General features: G+C 37.4%; 1 protein-coding gene and 1 long non-coding RNA gene across 2 annotated transcripts; both read left to right on the top strand.

Annotated features, from left to right (window-relative positions):
* Positions 1-829: 829 nt before the first annotated feature.
* On the top strand, positions 830-1,516 carry LOC149908973 (uncharacterized). Its single transcript, XR_016458659.1, has 2 exons — positions 830-1,022; positions 1,276-1,516. It is a non-coding gene; the product is annotated as an uncharacterized LOC149908973 (long non-coding RNA).
* A 2,115-nt stretch (positions 1,517-3,631) lies between these two features.
* On the top strand, positions 3,632-18,767 carry Cap-D3 (Chromosome associated protein D3). Its single transcript, XM_090120547.1, has 21 exons — positions 3,632-4,571; positions 4,648-4,808; positions 5,139-5,258; positions 5,340-5,483; positions 5,594-5,687; positions 5,796-5,911; positions 6,132-6,326; positions 6,544-6,687; positions 7,081-7,233; positions 7,477-7,658; positions 7,843-8,002; positions 8,156-8,285; positions 8,363-8,443; positions 12,076-12,216; positions 12,839-13,013; positions 13,364-13,513; positions 13,782-13,918; positions 14,927-15,673; positions 16,311-16,384; positions 17,187-17,324; positions 17,563-18,767. The coding sequence occupies exons 1-21, from the start codon at positions 3,917-3,919 to the stop codon at positions 17,773-17,775; spliced, it is 4,110 nt and encodes a 1,369-aa protein (XP_089976673.1). The 5' UTR covers positions 3,632-3,916; the 3' UTR covers positions 17,776-18,767.
* Positions 18,768-20,033: the final 1,266 nt, after the last annotated feature.

Raw genomic sequence — 20,033 nt, 5'->3', positions numbered from 1 at the left:
TCATTGAGGTATTATTAAAAAGAGGACACCACGAACAAAATCTGTGCAACAAGCGCGGCGAAGCGGGCCGGCTAGTGAGTCATACACTTTGTAGATATTCTGCCTCTTAATACTTATTAAAAAAATATGAATAAAATTATCAATTAAAACCAATCAATGTAACAAAAAAAAATGGTCCGAGACGATTGACTCTAACTCGTGTTACAAATATGTAGTTTAAAAGCGATGCCCTCTCTAGTACGTAGTACGTGGTCAATGATGTCCATACAATTCTCCTTACCTACCTTACGGAGGTTTTATTAAAGTATTTCGTACGACTACGACATAAGAGTTACATTATTGAAGCTAGCATTTAAAATATGCAAATTCAGAATTTTTAGTTTGCGAAGTACTTACAGGTATTTATAAAGTCTGTTCGCGATCAAGTAAGATTCATAATATTTTTTACCTAATATGTGGGAATTGCCAACTTATTAGGCAACACCACAAAATTCTATTTCTGTTTCAAGTGCGGTCACGCCATGGTTACATCCAAGTTACATCTTATAGGTGTATAATCTGATAACCGCACATAACACTGACCACAGAACATATATACTCAGGGGAGACACTGACAGAGTAAGCCTCGGAGAAGTCAGCTGTCTTGCAGTATGCTTGCCGTAGACAGAGAAACCAATAGACAAATTGATAGTTTATGTCGCATTCACACAAGAAAAAGAGCAACTTATGCCGGTGTTGTGTAAAGAAATGAGAGAGAACGATAAAATTTTTTGTTTCACCCAGCGTGCCACTTTTTTCAAGAAAAGAAACCTACTTTGCTAAACAAAGTTTGACAGCTAACTATCGTCTTCCATAAAAATATAGTTTTTACATGTTCTAAGTTACGTAATTCATGGTATGTTTGGTTTTTAATGATTTAGACTTACTGTTAATACCTTATAAAATAATACCATGGTGCGGTGTAGCGTTAAAGGGTGTTAAAGTGATAGTGGAACGAAAATGCCTGGATTGTCTTTTCACTCGTAAGTATACAACTCTTTATCAGTTTATAGGCCTTCATGATATTTCAGCGTGTTAATATATTGTGTATCACGTGCTGTTGACTTGAATACATTGTTTAAAAACCACAAAAATAACAATTATAAATTTTAACCTAAAAAATTTTGTGTTGCCAACTTTTCTACAAATTGTTACCCACTATTATGGGAAATAATAATATATATTCTGCAGTGTGTATTTAATTAAATATCTGAAATATTCAATGGCTTGTTCCAGTTTTCCTGAACCGGATAATTTACGACAAATTTGGATTGTAGCTACAGGATGAACAGATTGGAAACCAAAACCGAAGGTTAGAAAGTATTACGGCAATCACCACCACCGCGACGCTGCCCCGCCGAAGACAATGGACACTCTTGGTTCCAACTTCCAACATTGAACCGGAGGGACGTAGTTAATTAAGTTAGAGATAATTTAAATGTAATTTTTTTATTACAATAAATTATTATTAAGTAAATTTCGTTTTTTTTGCGCGTTCGCGGGTCGGTCAATATAATTAACGTGTGTATCTGTTAATACTTACGAAAATAAACATTCTTTTATTTTTTTTATTTTATTTTATAAAAAATAATGAACAATCGAGTTTTCATCTACATTATCATTACATACACATTTTTATATGGGATTATGATAATGATATATATTATACATACTAGTGGTCCACCCCGGCTTCGCCCGTGGTACATATTTCGCAATAAAAGGTAGCCTATGTCCTTTCTCAGGTATCAAAATATCTACATACCAAATTTCATGCAAATTGTTTTAGTAGTTTAGGCGTGATTGAGTAACAGACAGACAGACAGAGTTACTTTCGCATTTATAATATTATATAGTATGGATTATATAATATATAGGTATGTGTATATATAGGTCTACCAGAATCTGATGGCATATTTATATTTACGAAATAAAAGATTTTCATATGGCAATTTTATTTGACAACTATCAAATTGGTTGTCAAATTATTTGTCTTCTTTGCAATTGATGAATAATTTTTAGGATTTTGTCTAAAAAGTCTTCGAAAATGTCGAAAAAGCCGCTGCGATCACAAGCAAGAGGTGTTGTTTATAATGTGTATAGAAAAACATTCGATGAAGAAGGGTCAAACACATCACAATTTTCAATTTTGAATATTTTATTGGTAAATTGGACTTACCCGTTTTGATACTTAAAATAAAAAATATTATAATAAGTAGGTAACTATAATATTGTTTGTTGATTACAATATAATTTTATGAAAACTTATAACAGGAGTTTCCAATACGGCTATTCGTCAAGTCCAAGCTGTCCAAGTCAATTTTATAATGTGTGTATCTTTAATACTTACGAAAATAAACATAGTTTTATTTTATTTTTATTTTATTTTATAAAAAATTATTAGCAATCTAGTTTTGATCTGCATTATCATTACATCCATATTTTTACATGGCATAATGATAATGAATATACAAATATAGGTATGTGTAAATAATAATATGTATTATAGTATAGTAATATGTATTATGTATATTATACATATAAGTATGTGCCTACATAATATTAAGTGGATATCTCATTATTAAGTACAATATTGTTCACTTATGTAATGTGACTAATGATGTTGAGGACAAAATAAAAAATAAGCAGTATCAAGATCGTTCAGTCCATTTTCCCTAGGGTTGCACACTCAAAATTTTGATTTCCCAATTTGCCATCAGATTCTGGTTTACCTATACATAATATGTATTACCCATCTAAAAGTAATATGTTTATTATATACTAGCTGCGCTCCGAAAACCATACATACATATGTACATACATAATTACAAACATTTTCTCTTTATAATATTAGTATAAACATGTAAGTATGTAATGTGGATATCTCATTATTATCCACTTATGTTATGTGAATAATGATATTGAGAGATTTGTATCTTACAAATTGCGGGGTAAATTTTCCCTCACATGGTAACCCTAAATATTGTGACGTATTCTTTTTTATCTCTTTCTGCGACACGCATTGCCGGTGTCTATTGGATTCTCTGTCTACGATGCTTGCAGTGGTCTTGCACAGAGTACTTCTTAATCGCAAATATGTCTTGGGGACATGAGAACCACTGAGAAGGAGTAAATGCGAATTGTGAGGCCACACTACGGTTATTTTCCTATGACCAGTTAATCGTTGTATAGCGTAAAAACTAAAACCACCCGAGATTTAGACTGTATGCACACTGTCTTTCACACTGTATTGTTAAAAAGCGGTGTTCCATCGAAATCGATTGGTATTGACTTGGTATTGACTATTGGCACAGTATTGGTAAGCTATTAATAATTTCAATAATTATTTTTAAACAAAATCTACTTTAACCTTCAAATGGTCAGAACTGGAAATTTTTTAAATGTGATAACTGATAAGCTGGAAACCAGAAATAGCTCTCGAATAAACAAAAGTATCATCAAAATCGGTACACCCAGTCAAAATTTTTGAATTTAAAACCTGGTGGCTGGTACTTTTTTAAACTCGTATAAAAACTAATTATGGCGCGTATTCACGGCTTTTCATCGCATGTGTATTGAAACAATCTGTGGTTTTGAAACTATTCGTGAAAAAACCGCATTGGCAGTATTGTACGCTACGATTGTACGGTTTATGCTTAAATGTTTTTGCTTAAATGAGCTCTACACTCGCTCGTGGTCCAAGTTCGTCCACACTCCACAGCAATATTACTTACTCTGTGGTCTTGTAAATTATTGTCATAACCTATGTCCTATGTCCAATGTCAATGTCAATTGTCAAGCACAACATTGAACGCTTGTAAACAAAATGTAAGGGCAAAATATTTAATTTTACTTCAAAACATACGTAAAATATAAAAAAATGATACTTTTGGAGGAATTGAACAAATTAAATTTAGATTGTCTTAACGATGAATGGGTTCAATCTGTTTGCGACTCTGAATTTTTTGAATTTGGTGAATTACCATCTGAATATGAAAATGCCATCGAATCTAATGAAATTCGATCGGTGTTTCGGAACATAATGTCGGCTTTCGATGATTGGATGTGTGCAGAAGAAAATAGCACTGAAAACGCTTCATGGGCCACTCTGTCACATCAAGTAAAACACCAACACTTATTGGCCTTATTAGGATATTACATTGACTATGGCAACAAGAATATCCTAACAACAGAATGTAGAAATAATGCGTTATGGGCTTCCAGGCTATATTATAAACTTCTGTCTGTTCCTGGACACAAAGCATATCACATATATCATTCACAGCTTTTTGCCCATTCTCTAGCTTGTCTAAGTTATCCAAAGACAGTTTGTGAAAATGAAGACAATTTCTTTAACACAAAACAATTGGCGAGAGAAGTGAATTCAATTTTAAAAGAATTGAGTGAATTTGTTTATGATTTGAAACATGTAATAGAAAAACTCCAACTTAGTCCTCATGATATGAACTTTGAAGATATTCTCAGTAATTTAGTTGATATTACTGGTGGAGCTATTGTTAACAAACTGAACATAGGTAAATGATATATTTTATTTAATCTAATTATTGTTCATTATTGCTTGAGTTACTATTATTATGATTTATATTTCAGATAAGATAGAGCTCAATAATCTATCTCACGTTGTATATGAAGTTATAGACTTCCTTTTAAACAACTCAAATGGAGAACCAAGCTCCCTTGCAATTAAATTGCTTTTTAAATCAATACTACAAAAGTTAATTGCTGCATCTATGGATTATAAACAGGCACATGTATGTATGTCATTTATGCTGCAAATATGATCTTATAATGTGCAAACTTAGGATACTATAAATATTGATCTGCTTTTTTTCACACAAATTATAAAATTGTAATTGAAAATTAAAATTCTTATTTGATATTTCCTTTGATCTACTAAATAGATTTTAAATAAAACAGTCTTCACCTTCTCTTATTTCTTTAAATAAAAAAAGAATATTTAAAAAATCAAGTTTAATGTAATATTAAATAAAACCTTAATTTCTTGTTGATAAAATCACAATGAAACTTCATAGTTTTAGTTTTACTTCATGGTTTAACTTTATTATTTTTGTTACTTACAGAATATAGTAAGAGCATCATATGTGACATATTCTGGTCTCATCTTGAGTAAATATGGTAAAATAGCACTCTCAAGCTATGTTGTGCTTTTGCAACATTTAGCTTATTCTTTGGAAGGCTTGGTTTGTACATAAATTAACAAAATAACAATGCTTATTTTTGAAAGTATTAAACTTATTTTTGAATTTAATGTCTTATAACAGGAAAAAGCTGAAGTACGTCAGACTCGAATTTCACTTGTAGCTGGTCTAATGAGCCTTTTACCGAAAAGATCATATTGCAATATATTAAAATGGTTACTAAAATTAAGTGCAACATCAAAAATACTTCACCGCCAAATTGCTATGGTGAGTTAATTTATAAAATTAAATATAAAGTCAGAAATACTATTAATATTATCCAACCCTACCTTACTTATTATTCCTCTGGAATTTCATTTATAATTATATTTTTCCAGGAAATCTTAGCACAGCTTGTACCAAATGATCCTGAAGAATCTATTGATTCTGGGAATGAAAGTAGAAAAACATCAACAGAAGATAACAATGAAGGTAAAAAATACAAAAGACAAATGTTTTTAAACATAATAAGTTAACTGATCTTTACTTCTTTCTTTCTTTTGATACTTTATTAAAATTATATTTATAATTTATTAACAGAGATGGACACAAATAGTGAACAGCAAAGTGTTGATGGTGAAAAGGAAAGTGGTAGCCAATCAAAAGTGGCCATAGAGGATGATAGTAGCCAGTCACAATCATCATCACAAGAAAATGTAATGTTATTTTTTCCTTTTTATGTACACTGTATAAATTAACGATGTCGTTAACTTATACAGTTTATTTAAATTATTAATTATTATTTTATAAATACACAACAACAACTCAACACACAGATTTATTACTTCAGAAAAATTTCTTTTGTACCAATAAAAACTACCTACATTATTATTTTAATAATTAATATTATCAGTCACCTTCTACATCTACTTTTAGCAAGAACTAGAAGCAATGGACGAAGATATATCGGGTTTATTGAACCAACGTCGCCATTGTGTACCGCACGCAGACATAGTGCGTGCTATATTCGAGCGAGTTAACGACGTGTCGAGCACACTGCGATCACGTGCTCTAGTTCTACTTACTGATTTTCTCGACTCCCACCATGCTCCTGTTAATGAAGCTATGAAAGTAAGTAACTTTAGTCACTGCATTTAAAACATTTATCCTTTTAATGTATTTATGCATAAACATTTTATTATTATTAATATATTATGTTATTTTTCCCACGTTTGGATAGTTTGGTGATGATAAGGTATCAGAATATTAATTTTTTAATTAAGTTTTTATTATAACAAAACTTTTTATTTTATTTTCTGTGTATATTCAATAAATTAATATTTTTAAGGAATTAAGTGGAGATGGGGAACATTGTCGTATAGCAGAAGTGGGTGCACGTTGTGCAGCGGACGAACGAGCCGTAGTACGTAAGGCGGCTGTCGCACTTTTACACCGTCTGCTCGTTCGAAATGAACACGCTTCCCACTATGCGGTAAGTATTATGAAAAGAATAAGTGTTGTTTTGCATTTCGTTTAAGTGTGTAATTTAATTTATAAACTTATTCTTGAATCGTCAAAATAAGTTTATAAATCAAAACTCGTCTTTTCGAGCAGATTGAAATTAGTGTTGACATGGTTCGTCTTATAGGTTGGGTTTTAGCTTGGGTATTTTTCAGCTCTCATTCTTTAAGGGGGATTTTATAGTTTAAACTGAGGAATTGTTGTGTTTCCTATTGTATTATAGCCCTCTGTGATTGATAGGTTTTGTGAATAAGATTTTAAACTTCAATATACAAGTTAAAAATCTAAGGGTTTTGACGAAAATTGAGCTCTTAAACATACTATTAATTAATATATTTGTTTTATTATTGTGTTTTGCAACTAGACTCTAGTGTCACTATGTCGTGATGCAAGTATAATAGTGCGTGGAGCCGCGGTCAATGCCCTCGCTGACGTGGCTCTAAACAATCCATCTGAGTTATCATTGAATGCATTTCTGGCTGGACCCATTCATCAACTCTCAGATCCTGAGGCTAAGGTCTGTAAATCGAAATTATATATTACAACTAATGAAATTTTGTAACTTTGATTGTGTAATTTGTATTTTTTTTATAAGTGAGCTTTGGAAATAAATGCATTTTTTTCTTCTTTTTAATTTATTTATTTACCCGAAAAATGTGCTAATTTTGAATACAATTTCTTAAATTATTTTTATTCTTTGCTACTTCGTACGCAACAGCGCTAATAGAATGAATTATGAGAGTTAAAATGTTATTCGCAGATACAAGAGCAAGTTATTAACCTTGTACAATCAGTTCTTATTACGCCGATGCAGAAATTTGATCCAAACGTTACCGTAGATTCCCTACCATGGCTATTTCTAGCGGGTATCACACGATTGAACATGAGGAAGCATTTGCAGAAAGCCTGTACGCTGCTCGTCAAATCGGCAAACTGTATAAAGTAAGTGTTTATGGTGTTGCTATAAATTTAAAATCACCTTAATACCAATATTATAAATAGGTATAGTTTGGCAGTTCTAAAGAAGTTACATATGAATTTGAGTAATATTAATTAGAAGTTTCATAAATGCTCTTTACTTCAGTAAATTTTGTATATTTTGTAAAGAGTAAAATAAATTTTTCAGTCACCGACTTGTGGATATAGTAAGTACGCACTTGGGTGCTCTAAACGACGCTCGCGATCTACAGAGCTTAGTCCTACTCACGAGTGTGGCCAGACACGTTGAATACACTGAGGTGTCCTTTTTGTTGGAATATTATTACAAATTGGCTGATGATGCTCAGGTAACAAATAAACGACTTTTTTGTCCAATTGATTGACATTTGTTAAGATTTCTTCGTGAAAATTTATCACATCATTTTAAGTTCAAGGCTTTGGAACCATTTACGATCTGCATAATTATGTTGTTTAATAATGTTGATATTGTAATTTTATAGGAGCGAGATAATCGTTTGATGCCTCTGACTTTAGAGCTAATATCACTTTGGTCGCGTTACGCCAGCGACTCGGAAAGACAAACCTTACGAGAGCATCTTATATCACGTCTTGCATCGGCATTAGACAACGGTACATATATAATAATTTTTATTGTTATTTTGCTTTTTTGGCAGTGTCTTTATAAATTTTCATTCCATTCACTACAGATTGTAGACCAGCAAGCGCCTCGCTGGCCGCCAATTTAGACCCTACCAATCTGCAGTGGGCTACGGATTTGATGAAATTATGTAAGTTTGAAAATTAAACACAATTCATTTTTAACAAGATGTACAAAGTATAACCAATATACGCTACACAGGTACTTTATTAGGTTGTTTACCCCAGGAGGGTACCGGCACAAGCTGTGCAGGAGAATCCCTCCCACAGCGTTTACGCTGTGGCAGCCCGTCGTACTCTGGGGCGGGCATAAATCCGCGCTCTCTAACATCTAGGGGTAAGAACAAAAGACATAAAACATCTTGTTCTATGCTATCCGTGGACTTCTGCAATATCAGGGGGCTCCACAGCAACTTAAATGCAGTTCATCAGCATCTTGAAACAGCTAGGCCTGCCTTGTTTTTTCTTACCGAAACCCAAATTTCTCCCCCGTTGGACACGGCCTATCTTACATACCCAGGGTTCAAACTCGAGCATTCATTCGTTCCACGCGCTGGAGTTTGCGTATTTATCAGGAGTGATGTTTGCTGCCGACGTCTCTGCACATTTGAAGCTAAAGATCTGTCTATTTTGTGGCTGCATGTCGAATTCAGAGATTATTCCCGTATTTACGCTTGCCTGTACAGATCCCACAGCGGAAATAATTACACCGACCAACTTTTTGAGCACGTCCAGAAGATGTCTGATAATTTATTGCAGCAATTTCCTTCCAGTGAATTAATTGTGCTGGGTGATTTTAATGCGCACCACGCTGACTGGCTTGGATCTCGAGTTACAGATTACGCAGGAAGAACAGTTTTTGATTTTGCATTATCCAACGGTCTCACGCAGTTAGTCTCCTCACCTACACGAATCCCTGACATAGATGACCATAACCCCTCTTTACTGGACTTGCTGTTGACCACACACCCTGAAAACTATCAGGTATCGGTTGATGCACCAATTGGTTCTTCCGACCACTGCTTGATCCGCAGTATAGTACCACTCGGTCATATTCAACGGCAAGAACAGGCAGCATGCCGCCGAGTTTGGCATTTCAAATCCGCTGACTGGGATGAGTTGCGAACATTCTATGCGTCCTATCCATGGGGCCGAGTTTGCTTTTCATCCGATGATCCCAACACCTGTGCCGATTCCGTCGCCGACGTGATCCTGCAGGGTATGGAGCTTTTCATCCCATCATCTGTGGTTCCTGTTGGTGGCAGAACTAAGCCCTGGTTTAATCGTTCCTGCATTAAAGCGTCACACTGCAAACAGGAACGATTTCAGGCCTGGCATCAGGCACAGGCGTTGTCTGATCCTAGTGTCAAATCTTTAAAAAAAAAGTATAACTCGGCCTCCCGGGCTTACAAGAAAGAAATTGCCATGGCTAAGGCTAATTACATTAAGAGGCTTGGGCAGAGACTTGCCAGACTTCCGTCTGGAACACGTGCGTTTTGGTCTCTATCTAAGGCCATACAAAACAACTTTAGTCGGTCATCTTTCCCACCCATGCGCAAAGGGGATAATGCTCTGGCTCATTCTGCAAAGGACAAGGCTGATCTTTTGTGCTCTATTTTCGCAGCGAATTCGAATCTTGACGACAGAGGGACCGTACCACCTTCCATCCCCAGTTGTGATACTACGATGTCTGAAATTCGGTTCACACAACGAGCTGTTAGGAAAGCACTCCTGTCCTTAGACACAGCTAAAGCGAGTGGGCTGGACGGCATTTCGCCTTTTGTACTGAAAGCATGCGCTCCGGAGCTTACACCGATTTGGACGCGCTTATTTCGGCTCTCTTATTCTAAACGTATAGTCCCGAAGTCTTGGAAAACAGCTTTGGTGCACCCGATCCCAAAAAAAGGTGATCGCACAGATCCGGTAAACTATAGGCCAATCGCGATAACCTCCCTTCTCTCCAAAATAATGGAAAGTATTATCAACTGCCAGCTCCTGGATTACTTAGAACGAAACCAGTTATTAAACGACCGCCAATATGGTTTCCGTCGTCGCGGTCGTTCTACTGGTGACCTCTTAGTCTATTTAACCCACAAATGGGCGGAAGCAGTGGAGAGTAAGGGAGAGGCGTTGGCCGTTAGTTTGGACGTCGCGAAAGCGTTTGATCGGGTTTGGCACAAGGCACTTATTTCCAAACTTCCGTCATATGGACTACCTGGGGGATTGTGTGAATGGGTCGCCAGCTTTCTCGCCGACAGGAGCATTAAAGTCGCTATCGACGGATCATGCTCTGCACTCCTGCCGATAAATGCTGGCGTCCCTCAAGGCTGCGTGCTATCTCCTACTCTGTTCCTCCTCCATATCAATGATATGTTGCAAATCAGCAACATACATTGCTATGCGGATGACAGCACAGGAGATGCTAGCTATTCCGGCCAAGCAAAATCCTCCAAGGAATACTTAGATGAGTGCCGAATGAGGCTTGTATCTTCCATTGAGACCTCTTTAGAACAGGTCTCTGAATGGGGCAGACTAAATTTAGTTGAATTCAACCCCAAAAAAACTCAAGTCTGCGCGTTTTCGGCGAAAAAAACACCGTTTAACATTGCACCTCAGTTTCAGAGCACTTCCCTCACCATCTCACCCAGCATCGGAATCCTTGGCGTTGATATTTCGAGTGACGTACAATTCCGCGGTCATCTGGAAGAAAAAGCAAAACTGGCCTCCAAAAAGTTGGGTGTCATCAATAGATCGAGACGGTACTTCGAGCCTAAACACCTGCTATTATTGTATAAGGCCCAGGTTCGTCCTCACTTGGAGTACTGTTCTCATCTATGGGCTGGCGCCCCGCAGTGCCAACTTCTTCCACTTGACCGCATTCAACGTCGAGCGACTCGAATTATCGACGACCATAGGTTAACTGATAAGCTTGATCCCCTCTCTCTAAGAAGGGACTTGGGGTCCCTCTCTATTTTCTATCGTATATATAATGGGGAGTGTTCTGAGGAGCTGTTCGATCTTATTCCTGCCGCACAATTCCACCATCGCACAGCCCGCCATAAAAATCTTTACCACCCTCACCACCTGGATGGCTGGCGGAGCACCACAGTGCGTTTCACTCGCACTTTTCTTCCAAGAACCTGTAAGCTCTGGAATAGTCTACCACCTGCTGTGTTTCCTAGGAGCTATGATTTGGAAAATTTTAAGAAAAAAGCATATCATTTCTTAAAAGGCCAATAAATTCCCGCCGCTTCCCAATCCACGCATAGCTTCCGCTTCATTGTTTTTATATATTATTTAATTCCGTCTTCCCCCTTACCCTATTCTGGTAGGCAACAACCTTAACCTCTGTTATGGTTTATGGGCGACGCAACCTGCTTACCACCAGGCAGTGCGTCCGCTCGTTTGTCTCCCCATATCATAAAAAAAAAAAAAAAAAAAAAAACACAATGTTTTTCGTCTCTGTTATAACCATATACACATATAATTTATAGTCATAAGAATATACTTAATATTATAAAGCTGAAGAGTTTGTTTGTTTGAACACGCTAATCTCAAGAACTACTGGTCCGATTTAAAAAAATATTTCGGTGTTGGATAGCCCATTTATCGAAGAAGGCAATAGGCTATATATCATCACGCTAAGACCAACAGAAGCGGAGCCACGCGGGTGAAACCGCAGAGCACAGCTAGTATAATATAAGTAAAAGTTTCCAACTTTAAATATTTAAATTGATTTCATTTTTGAATTTGAATTGCACAGCGGAACGTAGAGCGTTGTCAGAAGGTGGTAGTGACGTGACGGAGTGGGTCCGAGCGGCTGATCTCTCATTGGTGGCTCCAGATCCACCTTCTCCACAACTTTTGGAACTTTTCTTGAACGCTTTGGAACACCCTCCGCCTGGTATGTTTCATACATTAAATTTTGTACGTAATTAATGATTTTCAGTTAGTGGTCTGTCAATGCGAGACTTCGACAAAAGCAACCATCCTAACACATAACAGCTAGCATGATATTTTTTTTTTGATGATTTCAAAATCAATGGTTATTAAAATTTCCTTTAATGAGACCGAATAAAAAAATTTGCAAGTGCAGATCGTCTGATTTCAACAATCATACTACAGTAAGTTTAAAATTGCATCATAAATGTAAATCCAATATTATGTTAGGAATAAATTAAATAAAATAATGAGATGCATAGCATTTTAAAGTGTTTGGTTTCGTCTTCTTCTAAAAGAATATTCTGTTAAGGAACTACTGTTTCAACTTTTGCTAATTACATATTATATTCAAAAATTGGTTGTTTGTAAAGTAGGTTTACGATCGAGATGTTTACGTGATAACGTCTTATTGGTGGCAGCGCTCGAGATGAGACGGGAGATCGGTCCATCTCTCTATCGTTATACCTGCGATCGCGCTCGTGAGGTTTTGGTGTGACACAAGTTTCTGAACATGTCACCCGACTAAAACGATTTTAAAAACGTTATCACGTTAAAAATAAATTAATAATTTTATATTTATTCAGAGTGGGATGACGCACGTCGCGGTGCGTGCGTAGCGGGCGTGGGGCGGATATGCGTGCGGTCGCGTGTGGCGGCCGTAGTTGCGGCGCCTAAAATGGCGCTGCTGCTGCAAGACAACACCGCGCCGCTGTGTGCGCGCCTTAATGCACTGCTAGCGCTCACTGATGTTTGTACTAGGTGGGTAGAGTGATGATTAATTAATAATCGTAATATTTCAACTAATCGTAGTTATTACAAGAATCTTTTTATGTTTTTTTTATTTTTATTTTGTACAGTAAAGCGCTAAGAAAATGTAAAAAAAATGTTCTGTTTTATGCATTTAAAATGTAAAAAAAAATTGAAATGTCTTAGTTATTTTAGTAAATTTAATATTCTATAATGTATTTCATTGTCCGAAAATATAAATGGGCACATTTTTTGTGTATTAGTATTATATTATCTGTTGTAATAGAAGGCCCACTTCCTTGTGTTCTATTTAATTATAATGTGTGTATCCCTTGTTTAATTATAATGTGATTTCGGTACAGATACACCTGCATTGTGGACCCGTTGTTGGAGTCAATGTGCGGTTGCCTGGCACAAGAAGCCCCCGGTGCTTTACGTCGAGCGGCGGCTAGAGCACTCACTAAATTACTGCTGGCTGGATATCTACGATTGAGGACTCCGCTATATTATCGGTAATAATGCATGTTTTAATGTTCTACAGATAAATATGTACATGTACACAGTTGTGACTATTTTTCGATTTATTAATTATTATTAATTTTGGTTGTATGTCGCCGGCTAGGGCTATTCCTATGCAGTTAATATGATATGTCCAAGTTGCGACGTTGCCAAACCGTCGCGGAGGTACTATTCCATTTAAATATAGGTACTGAGCGAGCGACGGCGCTATGGCGTTTAAAAAATAAAATAAATATATAACTACAAAAATATTTTTTTTAGATATTGCGCACTCCTCGCTGACGAAGATCTTGAAGTCCGTGAGCCTGCTGAATACTTCGTGACGAGCTGTCTCACTGTGGAAGTCATATACCACCATTTTGTGGACTGCGTGCTTTATTTCAATAAAGAAGACGGAGGTAATGATTTTTTAAATTCAAACATGTATATTTTATTAATCTTTTACATGTGCTTTTGGATCGATTCTTATTGTTACTCGTTCGGAATGCAGTTTGGTGAAATAAAATTACTTGCGGGGTGAAGCGCATTGCATTTGCTCTTTATCGCGATCCGACTCACTCACGGACCAGACACGCCACTGAATGCACACGCATTAAATAAGGCCGCCCCGCAGTTTCGCTCACATGATCAAACAAAATTAACACTAATAATTGACTACCTTTTCGGAGTGATAAAAATGCCTACATACACATAGTAGTAATTTCCCCATGAGAATAAGATTTTTTATTTGTTTATAAAAAAATATATAGTTTTTAACGTGATAACGTTTTTAAAATCGTTTTAGTCGGGTGACATGTTCAGAAACTTGTGTCACACCAAAACCTCACGAGCGCGATCGCAGGTATAACGAGAGAGAGACGGACCGATCTCCCGTCTCATCTCGAGCGCTGCCACCAATAAGAAGTTATCACGTAAACATCTCGATCGTAAACCTACTTTACAAACAACCAATTTTTTTTGTAAGTAAAATTTCTTAAAAAAAGTCCGTGTCAACCATTGAGTAGAGAGGACATCGCTACTACACTTTTTTTAACACGAGTTAGAGTCAATAGTCTCAAACTCAATTTTTATTTGTTACATTGATTGGTTTTAATTTATAAGAAATAAGAGGCAGAATCTATAATATAAAAATAAATCGCAAAATGTGTTGGTAAGCGCATAACTCGAGAACGGCTCAACCGATTTCGATAATTCTTTTTTTATTATATTCCTTGAAGTACGAGGATGGTTTTTATGTAGAGAAAACGTAAATATGTACCTACCACGGGCGAAGCCGGGGCGGACCGCTAGTAATATAATATAATAATATATAAATTGTATATCCCTAGCCGCCCCGCGCCGCGCTTGTCGCACAGGTTTTGTTCGTGGTGCCCTCTCTAGTAATAATACCTCAATGGTGTCAACAGACAAGATGTCGTTCGACGCGCGGCAGCTGATCTACGACGTGATGCTGCAGCGCATGTCGGCGGTGCAGCGGCTCAACGTGCAGTGCCGGCTGGCGCGCGAGGTGCTGCAGCACGCGGCGGACGTGGCCGACGAGATCGCCGACACGGACGAGCTGCCGCACCGCCTCAGCGCCGCGCTGCTCGACACCATCACGCTGCTGTGCGGCCCGCGCATGAAGCTGCCCAGTAAGTGTGCGGTGCAGCGGCTCCACGTGCAGTGCCGGCTGGCGCGCGAGGTGCTGCAGCACGCGGCGGACGTGGCCGACGAGATCGCCGACACGGACGAGCTGCCGCACCGCCTCAGCGCCGCGCTGCTCGACACCATCACGCTGCTGTGCGGCCCGCGCATGAAGCTGCCCAGTAAGTGTGCGGTGCAGCGGCTCCACGTGCAGTGCCGGCTGGCGCGCGAGGTGCTGCAGCACGCGGCGGACGTGGCCGACGAGATCGCCGACACGGACGAGCTGCCGCACCGCCTCAGCGCCGCGCTGCTCGACACCATCACGCTGCTGTGCGGCCCGCGCATGAAGCTGCCCAGTAAGTGTGCGGTGCAGCGGCTCCACGTGCAGTGCCGGCTGGCGCGCGAGGTGCTGCAGCACGCGGCGGACGTGGCCGACGAGATCGCCGACACGGACGAGCTGCCGCACCGCCTCAGCGCCGCGCTGCTCGACACCATCACGCTGCTGTGCGGCCCGCGCATGAAGCTGCCCAGTAAGTGTGCGGTGCAGCGGCTCCACGTGCAGTGCCGGCTGGCGTGTGTGCCAAGCAGAGCTGCTGTATACAGCGGCGTCCACTTGACTCTCAAGAATGCTCATGAAGGCGCACGCAATGGTCAGCAGTCAGCGCCGACAGTTACGTGACGGCGACACGCGGTGCGGAAGACTGCTTACAAGTCAGCGATGCACGCGCAATACCTACGATATTGTAACACGCTTCCTAGGGGTACATACGTTGCGGCTATCAACACCGACGGTCAGCGTGACAGTTTAACTAGCCTAAACAAACTATCTTAACGACCGCATTATTTGTTTATACATAGTTTATATATAAGCGTAGAATCCAAAGGTCCTAGGTTCAATTCCTAAAAGGAACTAACGAAATAAAAAGTTTTACATTCAGACTTATTAATGTAAAATTATCATTTAATTGCAGCAAACAATTTTTAATTCCACAATCCGATGTGAAATTTATATATAAAATATTATTTATTGTTACTTACAAGCAAAATGGGATGCCAATCATCAGGGTATGTATTCCTTCTTGTAATTGAGTTAATTATTTGTTATTTTTAAGTTAAATAATATTTATTTTTCTTATAGTATTACAACGTTATATAAATGCATTACAGAGAAAGCAGAGAAGGCTGGTGATGCTGACATTGAAGATCTTCAGGAAAGAGTCACAACCAATATTGTATCGCATGTAAGTTTGATTGTAAAGCGTGTTTTTAAAATTGGAGTGATTTGACTAAAATATGTTTAACCTCAAAACTCGTGTTGTGTGTTCTTTCACTGTGCTTGTACTTACTTTTGTTTTTTTTTTTTATTTTATTTTAAGCCAAAAGTTTAATTCTATGTAATATTGAGTATGTACCTAAGTGGTCCTTAAAACCACTTACTTAACCGATTTTAACAACCATTTTCTTACTAAAAATCCACATTTTACAATAAATCAACAGTCATACATCTTTCGTTGTTTTATCGTGTAATCAACGACTTAGAAGGTTGCTATATTTTTATCTATTCACAAGATTGCAATGAAACACATGTATAATTTTTAAAACTTTAATAAGTCAACAAAAAGCTATAATTATTTTTATCTATTTACACACATTTCACTACTATAAACTAAACAATAAACTGATAATACAATATCGTATAGGAGTTAGCAACGTTGACAAGAGAGAATTTTAGTATAGTTGATTCTTTGATATTCTGTTTCTCTTCCTATTTCGGTTAGAGTCCGGGCTGTCTGGCTGGCCGCAGTGGTTGCGTTTATTAGTGCGCACAGGAAAATATACTTAACTTTAAAGTCATTTATTAACGCGTAATTTTTAATCTTTTGCCTTTAGATAGATCCATCAGACATAATTTTTTTATTGCAAGACGTTTTTTTCGTTGTTCAGTATATCAAAAACCCAACTGTACTAAAATGACTTTTATTAAAACGTTACTAGCTCCCGTACCAATAACTAACAAAGCTAACCATAATATTAACATTTCAGAAAATGAAGCGCACAGTCGCCGAAGTGTTGGTGCCGGCGGTGATGCGTCTCTACGCACGCCTGCGCTCGCGCGGCGGACAACTCGCTGCGTACATTGTGCGCATCGCTACTGACCTGCACAACGATTATAGACAAGAGGTAACGACTTGCAAAATCTTTCATTATTTGTACTACCCTCATAATTAATATTAATAAAAAATAAAATTCTCAAAAAATCAATAAAAATTTGTTTAATGTAAGCAATACTTTTTTTGTGATATTTAAATTAATTATTTAAAACATCATCAAATGCACATAACGAGCATGTTATTTTATAGAAATGTATTCTGATACAATAATAGATCATTCTACCATTATTTGTCTTCATTGTATTCAGATCGAGGAGCTAATCCAAGACGACGAGGAGCTCGTAGAGCGCGTGCGTCACTTCCAAGAGACAATCGGTCTAGAAGTGAGCTCCGGTAACGCTCGTAACCTCGTCACTGCGTCCGCGCCGCCCGACCCCGAAACACCACGCGCACGTAAACGGCCCCCGCGTACACCAAGACACTATGCACAGTCGCCGAAAAAACGTGCGCTTAAAATATAAAAACAAGGAAAAGACGAACGTCGCCTCAGCTGTATATATGTTTACTAGTTACGTTGTCCAACTCGCAAAAGAATGCGCGCTAAAGATATAGATACTGTATTTTCAAAATGTGCGCCACCTCGTCACCGCGTCCGCTAATGCTTATGTTTAATGTGTTGTTGTCCGACTCGCTGAAGAACCGCGCGCTATAGATATAAGAATAACGATGAAAACAGAAATGGACAACACATCGCCAACAAGCCGCCTCCGCTCTATATTGCACGCCTCATAAGCGAAGCGTTGAGGTGGGTACTACTGTCACTTCGCGCAAAACATCTGATTTTTCAAACTTAAAATGTCTTTATGTATCATACATTGCACTTGTAAGATAATACATACACACACATATTAAGAAAAAACACTATTTTTAACGTTCATGATATTTTTGATGTCATTTTTGTTATTTAAACTAGTTAGAAAACAGTTTAAAAAAGTTCTGTCTTGGACGTCCGTGTGTCTGTATGTGCGGATCCTTTTTCTTGTTAACACGATAGCGACCGAAATACTTTACTAATCGAGTCTTTTTTTTTCTCTTACGCTTGAGTATGCTCAGGAATAGAACCCTTTCATTTTTCAGGGTCTGATTCGATGTGGTTTAATTGTTATTAAATAAACAAAAATAATAATTAATAAATATTTATTAAAAAAAATTATGAGGCGTGCACTTTTGGATTTTCCAAATTATTTTGTAAATATTGTGGTGCCACTGTTGTATGCACAATTTATACTGTTCTACCGAGAAAGAACTATTCAAATTACTGGTATTGGTCAATGGCAAAGTTTCAAAATAAATTTTATTTCTAGTTAGATAAGAGAAGGTAGAGATAGAGTATGAAGCTAAAATGTAATTATGTTGTCATTACGTTTAACGGCACTCGGCAGTTAATATATTATTGTTTTATTACATAAAAAGATCTATTTTCATAAGAATAAAGGTATATTGAAGATTCAAATTTGTTTTTTTTAGTATATCACCTATAACATATTTTTGTCGTCACAATAAGATTCAAAGTGACATGGTAGTACTGCACTGGATACTCTAAATTCATCAAAATATGTGATCGTAATACCCAAAGGCAAATTAAATTCGTCTATTTAATTATTTCACACTAGCGGTCCGCCCCGGCTTCGCTCGTGGTACATATTTCGCAATAAAAGGTAGCCTATGTTCTATCTCAGGGTCTAAAGATTATCTGTGCCAAATTTCATCAAAATCGGTCCAGTAGTTTATGCGTGAAAACCATACATACATACATACAAACCTTTCCTCTTTATAATATTAGTATAGATTAACTACAAAGTAAGATGTCAGTAATTATTAGACTGTGTTACACATAAATCCGTTCAGAAGATTTGGTGTGAAACATTGTAAGAATACAGAAGGACAATTTTTTAAGTGTAGATGTGGTTTCTGTCTATTTTAAAGGTCCTTATAAAGTTTATATCTTTGTACAGAATTCTACATAGTAAATATTATATCGATAGCTAGATTATCTATACTAATTATTAAATAAATATAAAGTTGAAAAGTTTGTTTGAACGCTCCAATCTCAGTCCCATTTGAAAAATTATTTCGGTGTTAAATTGCCCATTTATCGAGTAGGCTATTGGGCTATAATATATCATCACGTTAAGACCAACAGAGTAGAGCAATGCAGGTAAAACCGCGAGGCACAGCCATTGTTGTTTATATATAACACATTGACTGATGTTCATTTAATGTAAAAATAAAAACCGGTCAAGTGCGAGTTTGGACCTGCGCACCGAGGTCTCCGAACAAACTTATTTTTTATTATATTGTAACTTTAACATTCATGTTTTTATCAATTTCTCCTTTATCTGTGCTGAGATTGCTTTTTTTTTTTTATTTTTTTTTTTTTTTATGATATAGGGAGGCAAACGAGCGGACGCACTGCCTGGTGGTAAGCAGGTTGCGTCGCCCATAGACCATAGCGGAGGTTATGGTTGTTGCCTACCAGAATAGGATAAAGGGGAAGACGGAATTAAAATGGTATAAGGCGGAAGCTATGCGTGGATTGGGAGGTGGCGGGAATTTAATGGCCTTTTAAGAATCGATAAGTTTTTTTCTTAAAATTTTCCAAATCATAGCTCTTAGGAAACACAGCAGGTGGTAGGCTATTCCAGAGCTTACAGGTCCGTGGGAGAAAAGTGCGAGTGAAACGCACTGTGGTGCTCCGCCAGCCATCCAGGTGGTGAGG

This window comes from Colias eurytheme, chromosome 4 (genome assembly GCF_061535395.1).
Source record: "Colias eurytheme isolate Ceu_HAF_F1 chromosome 4, ilColEury1 Martin Lab GWU primary, whole genome shotgun sequence".
NCBI lineage: Eukaryota > Metazoa > Arthropoda > Insecta > Lepidoptera > Pieridae > Colias > Colias eurytheme.
Note: the sequence above shows the minus strand (reverse complement) of the source record. Positions and strands in the feature narration are given on the sequence as shown.

Coding starts and splice junctions, on each gene's coding strand:
- Cap-D3 (XM_090120547.1), top strand. CDS start 3,917: ATGATACTTTTGGAGGAATTGAACAAATTAAATTTAGATTGTCTTAAC. Junction 5,688..5,795: donor AACAGAAGATAACAATGAAG/GTAAAAAATACA, acceptor ATTTATTAACAG/AGATGGACACAAATAGTGAA. Junction 7,659..7,842: donor AAATCGGCAAACTGTATAAA/GTAAGTGTTTAT, acceptor TAAATTTTTCAG/TCACCGACTTGTGGATATAG.